This window comes from Nycticebus coucang, chromosome 14 (assembly GCF_027406575.1).
Source record: "Nycticebus coucang isolate mNycCou1 chromosome 14, mNycCou1.pri, whole genome shotgun sequence".
Lineage (NCBI taxonomy): Eukaryota > Metazoa > Chordata > Mammalia > Primates > Lorisidae > Nycticebus > Nycticebus coucang.
The window spans coordinates 94,492,271-94,505,524 of record NC_069793.1 but is presented as its reverse complement, the minus strand read 5'-3'; the positions used below and the strand labels follow the sequence as shown (position 1 = coordinate 94,505,524).

General features: G+C 43.9%; 1 protein-coding gene across 2 annotated transcripts in view; it reads left to right on the top strand.

Moving 5' to 3' along the window:
• Positions 1 to 13,254, top strand: part of AMOTL1 (angiomotin like 1) — a 177,665-nt gene that overhangs the window by 103,062 nt on the left and 61,349 nt on the right. For both annotated transcript variants that reach the window (XM_053562830.1, XM_053562831.1), the window contains one exon: positions 11,389 to 11,680. In XM_053562830.1, coding sequence (XP_053418805.1) covers positions 11,389 to 11,680 — 292 coding nt within the window. The remainder of the gene's footprint in view (positions 1 to 11,388; positions 11,681 to 13,254) is intronic.

Below are 13,254 nucleotides of genomic sequence, written 5' to 3'. Positions count from 1 at the left end.
CTCACTTTGTCACCCTCGGTAGAGTGCTATGGCGTCACAACTCACAGCAACCTCCAACTCCTGGGCTTAGGTGATTCTCCTGCCTCAGCCTCCTGAGTAGCTGGGACCACAGGCGCCTGCCACAACGCCCGGCTTTTTTTGTTGCAGTTTGGCCGGAGCCGAGTTTGAACCCGCCACCCTCTGTATATGGGGCCGGCGCCCTACCCACTGAGCCACAGGCGCCACCACCAGGGGGGTGGGGAAGTATGTTTTGCTAGTTAGATTTATTTGATCTTGAAAATGGCTCTCATGTCTTTTGTTTGCATGATTGATATATTTTAATGGATTAAATGTAAACTAACCTGGTTTCCCCAACACTTGCTCTGATTTTCCATTTTCTCAGAACTCTGTTCTACCCTTCGCAGGTACCAGGGGAGCAGTGGGTATGGGGGTAGTGGCAGGGGGTCTGAACCTTCACCAAGTGCTTGCTGGGGGCCAGGCACTTTGTGTGGATTTACAGTCATTCTAAGTGGGAGGTAATACAAATATCCCTATTTTTACATATGACAAAAACCCAGGCTTAGACAAATGTTAAAGTAACTTGGTCTCCACCAGCAGCTCGGAAGTGGCAATACCCAGGGTGCAAACCTGGAGTACTGCCCCTGCCATGAGGGTACACACTCAGCCGCTGTCACCGTACACTGCAGTGAAGACAGATGTAAGTTTTACTTGGTGTCACTTACCTGGTGAATTTCTGGTCACATGAATAGATTGTATCACCTGTGATGTCCAGCCTGTATTCTGCTCACTCCAGTTTTTCTCAGGAGGACTGGGATTTTAATTAAATATTCCAGACTCCAGGAGGAAAGCCCTCTGGCTGCACCCTTTTCTCTGGATACTCGGGAAGACCGTAGAAGCAAAACTCAACCTTGCTGACAGCTCTGGGGTGTGGGCTTTAGTCAGTCTTTTGCTTTGCTTTCATCTGGAAGTGAGGACTGAGGGGCGGGGGGGAGGGTGTGTGTGTTTTTTTAGACATTTTTAGCAGGATGTTTTAGTTACAGAAGACGATAAATACACATTTAAATCCAGTTAGCATGTTTTGGGCAGTATCAGCTTAGGAACAGAAGAAGAGGGAGGACCAGTGTCTGAGTCTCAGCCTGGGCATTCCCTTCGTGGCCTGTTGTCTCGGCTGGTCTCAACTGTTCAGCACAGGGGTTTGATTTACTTACTAGCTTGTTAAAAGCAGAGAGAAGAGTGGCAACTGTTGGTTAATATTTTGTTCATGTATAAATATATTAATTTGATTTTGGGGTATAGATATGTTTTTATCAAAAAATACTGATCTGGGGGTAGAGATATATTTTTATATCTATAGATAGATGGTAGTAGGTGGTAGTGGTTGGCCCAGCCCTTCGGTCCTAGGCTGATAAAAACGTCTTTCTTATAAGGTGATGGGGATTCCTCTCCAAGAGCAGACTTCTCATTTCTTGTCACAGGCTTGTCATCGGGACGACCTTCCTCTAATCAGGGCAGGAAGTCCTGTGTTAATTGAGGGAAACTGTGGTGTGACCTATTTCCCAAATTACCTTTTTTCCCCCCAAAAAATGCCCTATACATTTTTTTTTTCAGAAAAGCTCCTGGTTGATTTTGTTTTATTTAGGACGGAGTCCAAGATCCCAACATTGGGAATGGGCTGGCTGACCTGCAGGGAGGAGGGATTGATTGCCCAGGAACACATTTGGCAGACGAAAGCTGACACCTTCCCTGAAGGCAGCCGCATCAGCCCCACAGTGCAGCTAGAGTGCAGTTTAAAGCGTGAACAAGCTTGAAGAAACGTGCTAAATAGCAGGCTTACTCCCGGTGGGCTCTGTGTTTGGAATGTGCTGTAATACAAGAAGGGCGCACTGGTGGTCCCATCTTACGTTGACTTGGAAACAGCTGGACGAGGGAGGAGAACTTGAGGAGTAAGTGTATGTTCCCAAAATGGGAAATTATGATTTGCAGTTTGTACAGTTGTAAAATGAGTTGCTTTGTGCAACCAAAAGGTAAGCCAAACCCAGCATTGTTAGATTAAAAACTATGCATTGCACTTAACAAAAATGAGGTCACAGAACTTTAAATGCTACTAGCTAAACATGTGTTTTAAATGCCAGCATTGGAACTCAGGAATTTTTATAGTTTTTAGGCTGAATTATGGCTGGTTGAGCCAAGTCAAAGACCTGGAGCTGGAACATATTCTGCAGTATGGGAATTTCAAGAAGCCAGGGTCAAGTTCAGGTTACTTTCTCAGGAACCCTCACACAATCCCAGGGGTAGTGCATTAACTGAGTGACTTCTTAAAAGGAGAACTATCTACGTCAGTGTTTTTCAACCTTTTTTATCTCCCTGCACACTTGAACCTATAGTTAAACTTCCACTGCTCACTTAAATTATGTTGATCAAAAATAAAGAGTAAAAAAAGGAATATACTTACTGTGCTTTGACCTTCTTTTGGAAATCATTTAATTAATGATCTTTAAAAATTTTCGCAGCACACCTAAGATCCTCTCTTGTTATCACTGATTAAAAATCACTGATCTACATCAACCTTGACTAGCAATGATTTTGATCTTAGTTTACTCAAGAGTTGAGTCTTAATTTGAACACTTATGAGACTTGTGCTTACCTATATGACCAAAGGGGTCCAGATGAGAGACCAAAGGGGCCCAGATGGGAAGTTCCATGGGTTTGGGGAAAGAACCTTCAAGGGGGTTTGAGTTCTTGTGTGCTGTGATCTGGTGCAGCACTGTCTGACAGAAATATGATACGAGCCACATGTCTTAATTTAAAATTTTCTAGTTGCCACATTTTAAAAAGTTAAAAGAAACAGATGAAATCAACTTTTTTTTTAAATTTTTTTATTGTTAAATCATAACTGTGTACATTAGTGCAATCAAGGGGTACAATGTGCTGGTTTCATATACAATCTGAAATATTCTCATAAAACTGTTCAACGTAGCCTTCATGGCATTTTCTTAGTTATTGTATGTAGACATTTGTATTCTGCCTTTAGTAAGTTTCGCCTGTACCCATTCTAAGATGCAACATAGGTGTGGCCCCACCCATTACCCTCACCCACCCTAACCTCCCCCTTCCTTGGCCCTTTCCTCATAGTCTTGTGCTATAATTGGGTTATAGCCTTCATGTAAAAACTATAATTTAGCTTCATAGTAGGGCTGAGTACATTGGATACTTTTTCTTCCATTCCTGAGATACTTTGCTAAGAAGAATATGTTCCAGCTCCATCCATGTAAACATGAAAGAGGTAAAGTCTCCATCTTTCTTTAAGGCTGCATAATATTCCATGGTATACATGTACCACAATTTGCTAGTCCATTCGTGGGTCGATGGGCACTTGGGTTTCTTCCATGACTTAGCAATTATGAATTGGGCTGCAATAAACATTCTGGTACAGATGTCTTTGTTACATTGTGACTTTTGATCTTCTGGGTATAAACCTAGTAAAGGAATTATAGGATCGAATGGCAGGTCTATTTTTAGGTCTCTAAGTATTCTCCAAACATCCTTCCAGAAGGAACGTATTAGTGTGCATTCCCACCAGCAGTGTAGAAGTGTGCCCTTTTCTCCACATCCATGCCAACATCTCTGGTTTTGGGATTTTGTTATGTGGGCTACTCTTAACTGGGGTTAGGTGATATCTCAAAGTACTTTTGATTTGCATTTCTCTGATGATTAAGGATGATGAGCTTTTTTTCATGTGTCTGTAGATCGTGCGTCTGTCTTTAGAGAAGTTTCTCTTCAAGTCCCTTGCCCACCCTGAGATGGGATCACGTGTTCTTTTCTTGCTAATATGTTTGAGTTCTCTGTGGATTCTGGTTATTAGACCTTTATTGGAGGTATAAGCTGCAAATATTTTCTCCCACTCTGAGGGCTGTCTGCTTGCTTTACTTACTATGTTCTTGGCTGTGCAAAAGCTTTTTAGTTTGATCTGGTCCCAGTAGTGTATTTTTGATACTGCTTCAATTGCCTGGAGAGTCCTTCTCATAAAATATTCAGGCTGATTCCTTCAAGAGTTTTCCCTGCACTTTCTTCAAGCCCAGGACCAGATGGCTTTACGTCAGAATTCTACCAAACCTTTAAAGAAGAACTAGTACCTATATTACTAAACCTCTTCCAAAATATAAAAAAAGAAGGAATAGTACCCAACACATTCTACGAAGCAAACATCACCTTGATACCCAAACCAGGGAAAGACCCAACAAGAAAAGAAAATTACAGACCAATATCACTAATGAATATTGATGCTAAAATACTCAATAAGATCCTACCAAACAGAATCCAACAACACATCAAAAAAATTACACACCGTGACCAAGTGGGATTTATCCTAGGGTCTCAAGGCTGGTTCAGTATATGTAAATCTATAAATAATGTAATTCAGCACATAATAAACAAACTAAAAAATAAGGACCATGTGATTCTTTCAATTGATGCAGAAAAAGCTTTTGATAATATCCAGCATCCCTTCATGATCAGAACACTTAAGAAAATTGGTATAGAAGGGACATTTTTTAAACTATTAATAGAGGCCATCTACAGCAAACCCACAGCCAATATCATATTGAACTTTTTTTTTTTTTTTTTAGTTTTTGGCCAGAGCTGGGTTTGAACCCACCACCTCCAGCATATGGGACCAGCGCCCTATCCCTTTGAGCCACAGGCGCCACTCCCCAATATCATATTGAATGGAGTTAAATTGAAATCATTTCCACTTAGATCAGGAGCCAGGCAAGGTTGCCCATTGTCTCCATTGCTCTTTAACATTGTAATGGAAGTTTTAGCCATTGTAATTAGGGAAGAAAAGGCGATCAGGGGTATCCACATAGAGTCAGAAGAGATCAACCTTTCATTCACTCTTCCCAGATGATATGATCATATATCTGGAAAACACTAGGGATTCTACTACAAAACTTTTAGAAGTGATCATGGAATACAGCAATGTCTCAGGCTACAAAATCAACACCCATGAATCTGTAGCCTTTATATATACCAACAATAACCAAGCCGAAAAAACAGTCAAGGACTCTATTCCTTTCACAGTAGTGCCAAAAAGAATGAAATATTTGGGAGTATACCTAACAAAGGACATCAAAGATCTCTACAAAGAGAACTATGAAACTTTAAGAAAAGAAATAGCTGAAGATGTTAACAAATGGAAAAACATACCATGCTCATGGCTGGGAAGAATCAACATTGTTAAAATGTCTATACTACCCAAAGCAATATATAATTTTAATGCAATTCCTATTAAAGCTCCATTGTCATATTTTAAAGATCTTGAAAAAATAATACTTCATTTTATATGGAATCAGAAAAAAACCTCGAATAGCCAAAACATTACTCAGCAATAAAAACACAGCAGGAGGAATCACGCTACCAGACCTGAGACTACTATAAATCGATAGTGATCAAAACAGCATGGTACTGGCACAAAAACAGAGAAGTAGATGTCTGGAACAGAATAGAGAACCAAGAGATGAATCCAGCTACTTACCATTATTTGATCTTTGACAAGCCAATTAAAAACATTCAGTGGGGAAAAGATTCCCTATTTAACAAATGGTGCTGGGTGAACTGGCTGGCAACCTGTAGAAGATTGAAACTGGACCCACGCCTTTCACCATTAACTAAGATAGACTCTCGCTGGATGAAAGATTTAAACTTAAGACATGAAACTATAGAAATCAACTTTAAAGCACATTTCAGTTAATTCATTTTAATACATTTTAAAAACATAGTTAGGCCATTATATCCAAAATATTACCATTTCAATAGGTAATCAATTTAAAAACTGCAGATATCCCAAAAGTCACCGATAAAGTTGCCATACATGGGGAAAATGGGAAATTGTTGCTAAATGTATTTTTATTAACAAAATATTCATTACAAAATTTTACAAAGAGGTGGCTTACAGGTAGAGAATATTTTGTAAAATTTTTTGCTTTACTTTTATAGACTGTGAGATCTGAGATCTGTCATTGGTTATGTGTGTCCTCTGAGTCCTAATTTGCTTATTTGTAAAATAGGATAATACCATATGTGGAATGAGAACAGTGAATGTCCAAGCTTGTGAGCATTAAATGACACAGTGGGTGTAAAGTAGTATTTATTTATTTTTTTTATTTTTTTTTGAGACACAGTGTCAAGCTGTCACCCAAGGTAGAGTCCCGTGGCATCACAGCTCACAGTAACCTCAAACTGTTGAGCTTAAGCGGTTCTCTTGCCTCAGCCTCCCAAGTAGATGGGACTGCAGGTGCCTGCCACAGCACCCGGCTATTTTTCTTATTGCAGTTGCCGTTGTTTTAGCTGGCCCAGGCTGGGTTCGAACCCACCAGGCTTGGTGTATGTGGCCGGCGCCCTACCCACTGAGCTACAGGCGCCACCTAAAGTGCTAAAGGCACATTTATTCACTGGCATAATGTAAAAACATAAATTTAAGTAAATTTATTTATGAAGGCTTGCTGTATGCCAAGGAGCACATGGACTGTTGATTGCTTACCACTAACGACCTTGTTTCTCCAATACGGATAATGGTGACTCAAGTTTGAGCTGCACCATGTGACCCCAAATCACATGACGAGAAGGGCAGTGGCTTGGAGCTATATTGGCAACTTCATGGTTTGAGAGTCTGCCTGTGTTTGCAAAACAAATCTAAACATCAGAGATCACTTCCTTAATACAATGTTGAAAGTTGATCCATTCTTTGAAAATCCACTAAGCAAATACGGTTTTAATTTACTCTTGAGCTTAGGTACTAAATCGATGGATAAAAATTTATTGGGTGCCAGCTTAGTGTAAATCACAATTTTCTATCTTTAGAAAACTTGCATTAGGGAAAAAAGACACGTATGAAATATTAAGTAATATTATCTTTAAATACAAAGACAGAAGAACAAGTAACGTGACATAAAGCCAGTGGTGGTAGGTTCTCAGGAGGGCGATTCAGGTGGTTATAAGAGAAAAGAAGCAGGCTCCACTGCTAGGAGCTGGGCTGTGCACACGGTGACCCAGTCACTGACAGTGGGGGGCCAGCCCACTGGGCTATTTGTCTCTTCAACGTGGCTCTTTAAATCCTGTAATTCCTGGTTTTCATGGAGAAGAGGGTCTTTCAGCTGTGCACAGATGTGTTTAAATTACTGGTCAGTTTGGTGGCAGGTGGAAAAAGGTCACTTCCTGTGTATTCCAGGGCTCATGTGTTTCCTTTCTCAAAGGAATAGGACCTGTTATTTGACCTTGGGAACTTGCCTTTCCTCATGAAAATAGGGATAGTAGTGCCTGCCTCTGTTTTTTGTGAGGATTAAGCAAGGTAATGAAAGTGCCTGGCAGAGAGCACAGTCCCTTGGGAAAATGTAACTTGAGTGTTCCCTGTAGACATTACCCTACGAAAAGTTAATGTCGACGTAAGTTTTAGTGCAAGAAAAATAACTCAGAGGCAGGTTTCTGGCCCTCCTGCTTACCCTGAGGCTGCTCGAACATACAGAAAGTTCTGGTGTTTTTGTGTTCCCCGGGTGGGTCATGGCTATGATGGTGGCTCAGACTGAGCCAATAGAAGCCCAGGAGCACAGGACCAGAGGCCGCTGCCTCCCCTCCCGCTCTCACCACAGTGGGGGAGTACTGAGCTCTAAGGACTCTGGAATTGGAATGTCTGGGCTCAAATTTCTTCTATGTTCCTTTAGTCTTTATCTAGGCCAGTGTTTTTTAACCTTTTAAAAATCTTACAGCACACTTGAACCTATAGAAACTTCCACAGCACACTTCAATTATGTTGATCAAAAAAAAAAAGAAAAAGTAAAAAAGAGAATATACCTACTGTACTTTGAACTTCTTTAGAACATTTTATTTATTTTCGAAAATAATTTAAATAATAATCCCAGTTATGTTAAAATAAATAAATTTATTAAAAATTATTATTTAAAATTATTAAAATTAAAAAATTGTCATGGCACACCTGAGATCCTCTCACAGCACACCAAGGTGCTGTAGCACACAGGTTGAGAATCACTGCTCTCAGCCTGTATTTTGTAAGTTACTATTTTGTGCCTTGTTTTTCTTGTCTAGATGGATTGACCATGACACCTGTTTTTTAAAGGTCGAAATGAGATGATGCACACAGCAGCAGACGCCGTAGTGGCTGGAGTGTGAGAAGTGCCCAGTAGATGTTAGCTAGCCGTCTCAGAAAAAACTTTCCAGACTTGTTTTGAATGCACAGTACTCGGCTCCATGTGAGGGACTGTAGGATCCGATGATGGTAATCATATTAATGATGGTAACAGCTAGTATTTGCCCAGTGCTTGCTATGTAAGTACTTTGTACTTTATACAGACTCCTCAGATCTTGTAACAACTGTGTAAGTGGCATCGTGAGACATGGAATGCTTTCTTGCTGTATGATTTCATGACCTGGTAGAGGAAGTAGACTCACAGACAATTGAGACAATCGTAGCATGGAATTTATTCATAAGTTTCTTAATAAATCTCGTCTCCCATCTCCTCTTCTTCCCTTTCCTTGGTGCCCCCATTACTAAGGGAGGCCCATCAGTACGTTATCTTTGCAAGCTGGGGCTAGGCTGTTGCATAGCTCTGGTATGATTTTAAATGAAATTGCCCTGCTCTCTCCCGGAACTCTTTCCCCCTTGTTCAGACTAAGCGATCTGTTTGTATAGATCTCTGAGCCTCCCCGCCCTAGCGGACTGAGTGGTGGGGCTGAGAAGTTTGCTGTGCTTCCTGCACATCATCCATCGTAACGTGGTGCTTATTAGTAAGAACGTGTGACGGAGTTGTCCGTGAGGCCAGTGCTCCAGACTTCCCACTTTGAGAAGCCCTTCCTTTTTTGTCCTTCAGGGCAAACGTACTTTTCCTGCAGTCTCACTCAGGTAACGAGCCACCATCAATGATGACTTAGGCTGGCATCAGAAAAGCCCTGTCACCTGATCTCTGCGTCCTGTTTTTCTTGTAATATTACAGAAAAGATGACCTAGAAGATAAGCCCATCATTGATCATAAGTGACTTACAAATCCCAGAATTAAATAAAGGTTAGAAGAAGGAAGCCCCAGCATGAAACTGCCCTTGGGGAGGGAAAGCTGCAGGCTCATCTGTGCCTGCCTGTGTCCTGTATTGGGTGAAGTGGGAAGGGAATGCGCAAGAGGTGGGAATGGGCGTCTGCCTTTGGAAGGCATGGGGTAATTTGTGTTGTTTTGGCTCTTGCCAAGGTAACCTTCATGAACAATGTGTTGTAGGACTTAGCCAGCTGGTGGGAAGTACTGATGCAGTGACAAGCCTGTGATGTTGGGGATCCATACCTGACCGGGGTTCCCATGACTTGGGGTGGAAGCTGGACACTGAATTTCACTCTCGTGGTGGAGTTGGACTGCCTGTGCACACAGGTTGACACGAATGTTCACACACTCCTCAGTGGGCAAGGGGCACGGATTCATCAAAATGCAGAAATGTTCTGTGTGTGAAGAGATGGCTAGGGAGTTACGCAGAAGGTGTGTGGAGAAAAGGAGGAGGGACGGTGTCTCCCCACTGACGGGGCTCCTTTCTGAAATCTAGGATGATTGGAAGGTAAAACTCACAGAATAAAGAATTGGGTTGAGCTCCACGGTTTTTCACCTGGCCTGGGGAACTTAGATCCCAGTTATTTTAACATAAAAGGGAAGGAGCTCCTGGATTGAAGGCCTAAGGAAGTCCTGGTGGGAAGTATCTCCTGAGCCCAGGAGTGCCTTGGTGTTCGTCCTGGGCTTAGTCTGAGTGAGATTACTCACTCTGTTAGGAACTGCTAGACTTAGTCTGACAGGGTCATCTTCATGAAGGTCTGAATATCCATGTAGGAAGGGCTGGGGTGACCCTTGTCAATTTTTTTTGTAGAGTTTGACATTTAGCTTCTAGGAATTGGCATTCAGAGGAATTCTGATTGGAAGAAATGCTTACAAAATGAGAGATAAAGAGGCTGACAAGCTTCAAAGACATTTTAGCAGATATGCTTAAAAACATAAGGCTAGGCAATCTACCCAGAAAAACAGGGCTAACTCTGAGAGATCTGGCTATGAGTAGCCACAAGTTAAGGAGGTGACACATGTAACTGTTACTAATTAGAAGTAGGTGGCTCTCCAGAGGGCTCAGCCCATTGATACAGAATGTTGAGGATTCTGGGTTGGAGCTAATTCTGAGCGTCTAACTTCCAGGTCCTCGGCTGAGACCTAAAGGTTGAAGAGGCCATCAGGAAAACTAGTTTCCCAGGCCCCTGAAGAAGAGAGACATCTGTGGTTGGAAAACTAGCACCAAGGCTGTGTTTGCTCTTTGTACCAATAAACATTATTGTTAGGAGCTCTTGACTTAGGTTGACAGAAAATACAGTGATTCTTAGGACACAAGTTAACAGAACAGTGAGGAGGGAATCTTTGGAGTGAGGCCTGGGGGTGGAAAATCATGGTTTCAGAGAAAAGAGCTAAAACAGGAATTTGAGCCATCAAGGAACATTTCTGTGTCTTCTTTTTAACACAAATAAAATGAGACCTGTGATCTTAGAGCTCCCTGACCTCAGCAAAACAAAGCACAAGTCAGTTCCTCCCCTAAGACTTTCTGTTTCATCAAAGAGTAAAGTGGTGCCCATCTCCATTTGTGCAGAACCCCAAATCTAGGAGTAATTTTGTTATTTTCCTTGTTTCCTGCCTCCCCTTCCATGATACATGCAGAACAAATCCCAAATCCTCAAGTGTTTCTCTTCTGCTGTCCTGTGAGCCCTGGTCTGCTCTCCCCTAAGCCACACCTGGACCCTCCTGTCCAGGCCTCACGCATCCCCTCCCTCTAGTCTCCTCACGGCTGCTGTGTGCAGGCTGTGCTTTATACCAGCTTGCCCAGGCCAGTGCTGATTCCCACCGTGGGCCCTGTGTGCCAGCTGCCTCCCTCCCCTGGATTACGCCTTTCCCCAACCTCTGTCCAAACCACTGGCTCCTTCTCGTCTGCCTTTCAGACACCAGCTTAAACCTCGGTTTCTCAGAGACTCCCCTGACCTCTGGGCAGGAAGTAGCCACCCCGTCACCCCCCTTCCCCTCACTCTGCTTTATTCTTTGGAGAGTACTCCTTACTTTTTGAAACTTGGCTTTGTTTGTTCATTGTCGTAGGGCTCACCTGTTTCTCTCCCCTGAAAGGTTACCTCAGAGCAGGGTCCCGATCTGTCTTGTTCACTGTAGCCACAGTGGTGCTGAATCAGGGGGCACAGTGAACACTGCGCTCTGGGAAGTGCCTGCTGGCCGCGAAAGCCATTGGCAGTGCCAGTCTTGTTGGGGCTTCCTTGCTGTGCCCACCACTTCCCCTGGGCCTGATTGCCGGTCTTCTGTCGCCTTGCAGCCGCCCATGCCAGCTTCCGTTCCCAGCAACGGTGCAGCCGCACAGCCCAGTGTCCTCCCAGACCTCCTCCATCAGCGGGCCACTGCACTCTGTCTCCTTGCCGCTCCCACTCCCGATGACACTGGCGGCCACGCAGCCCCCACCAGCCGCCTCCCCCAGCCAGCAGCTTGGGCCGGATGCCTTTGCGATTGTGGAGCGAGCCCAGCAAATGGTGGAGATACTAACCGAGGAGAACCGGGCGCTTCACCAGGAGCTTCAGGGTTATTACGACAATGCTGACAAGCTCCACAAGGTGCGTGACCTCACAGGATGGGGGAGTGGGCCTGAGACGGTCCCCTGGAAGGAGCAGAATTTTCCTGGGCACAGAGGGTGATTTGCATGTTGGCTTACTTGCCAACATTGGGCTGTTGGCTCTGTGCAAGGCTTTAGGGCAGGGGTCCTCAAACTTTTTAAACGGGGGGCCAGTTCACCATCCCTCAGACTGTTGGGGGGCGGACTATAGTTTAAAAAAAAAAAAACTATGAACAAATTCCTATGCACACTGCACATATTTTGAAGTAAAAAAACAAAATGGGAACAAATATAATCACACCACCTCATGTGGCCCGCGGGCCACAGTCTGAGGACCCCTGCCTTAGGGAGACAGAAACAAACACGACCCAGTGCCTGCCTTGGAGTTGCATGAGCCAGCACCTGCAGTGGGGGGTGAAGAGCCGAGGAGGTGCCGTGGAGTGGGCTGTGATCAGAGACGCAGAGGCTGAGTAGGATTTCCCTTGGGGAAGACGGAGCATTGAGAGTTAGCACAGAGGAATTAATTGACAGCTATCGATTTTTCCTTTAAATCTGAGACTCTCAAACAGGTGTGTTGCTGCAGAAGGCAGTGTTGCCTCACAATGGAGGGTCAAGAGGACAAGTGATTATGTGTTCTCTGCACACTTGTGACTTACCGGGAGGTGTAATTCCAGCCCGTGTGGTGATCATGAGAATGCTGGAATGTATGCCATCTGCATTCTTATAGATTTATGCTAAGAGCCAAAGTGACTAGGAGAACACTCAGGAGGAGTAAACTGTTGCCAGCCAATGGTCTCGTGATGACCCATGAGTCAGCATCTGATGTGCTGCAGGTAGGTTGGAAGAGGGCAGGAGAGCCATAGTGTGCTCAAGTTTCCTTTATGGGGGCAAGGAGCCACGTGTGGTCGTAGGGATCTTATAAGTGTTGAAATGCCTGCCTCTATTCTTGGAATAAGTGGTTTTTGTAAAGAGAAAAAGTAGGAATATGACCCCTACCCGGCTATAAGAGCATTGTTGTTCTGGCTCCATAATGGCAAGTAGCGCCCCTGGCAGGCCTACTTAGAGTTCATTATTTAGTATTGATTAGTATTGATTTCGTAGGTGTGGATGGTCTTTGTGCTAGTTGGGGTTTCAGAATAGTTGGCCCCTCTCACTTCCAAGGGCTGACAGTAAAAAGCAGAGAGCAGTGGATCTGAGGGTGTGAATGTTCACAGACATCTGCCCCAGCTTCTTCGTGCATCTGCCATTGAAAGGGTCTGGAGCCCCCTGGGGTCAAGAGCAGACTTGGCTTAGGTACTTCTTGGCTACCTTTATTGGAGAGAAAAAGGAGAGCCAGAAGCAAACAGGGCCTGCCTGAGGATTGCATCCCACTTCCAGCCCTGCTCGCCCCCTTACAAGTTGGGAAGTGGGTGTGCTGTCTCCAGGCCTTAGGCCCGTGATGTGCTCACAGGCCCAAGCTTGCTCCCGACGCTCCCGGGGGCAGCTTCCTTGGTACAGTCTAAAAATTGGGAAGAGTCAACTCAGCGCTTTGTGGGAAACAAGTGTTTCTTTCTTCTCTCCAGTGAGGCTCTAGGG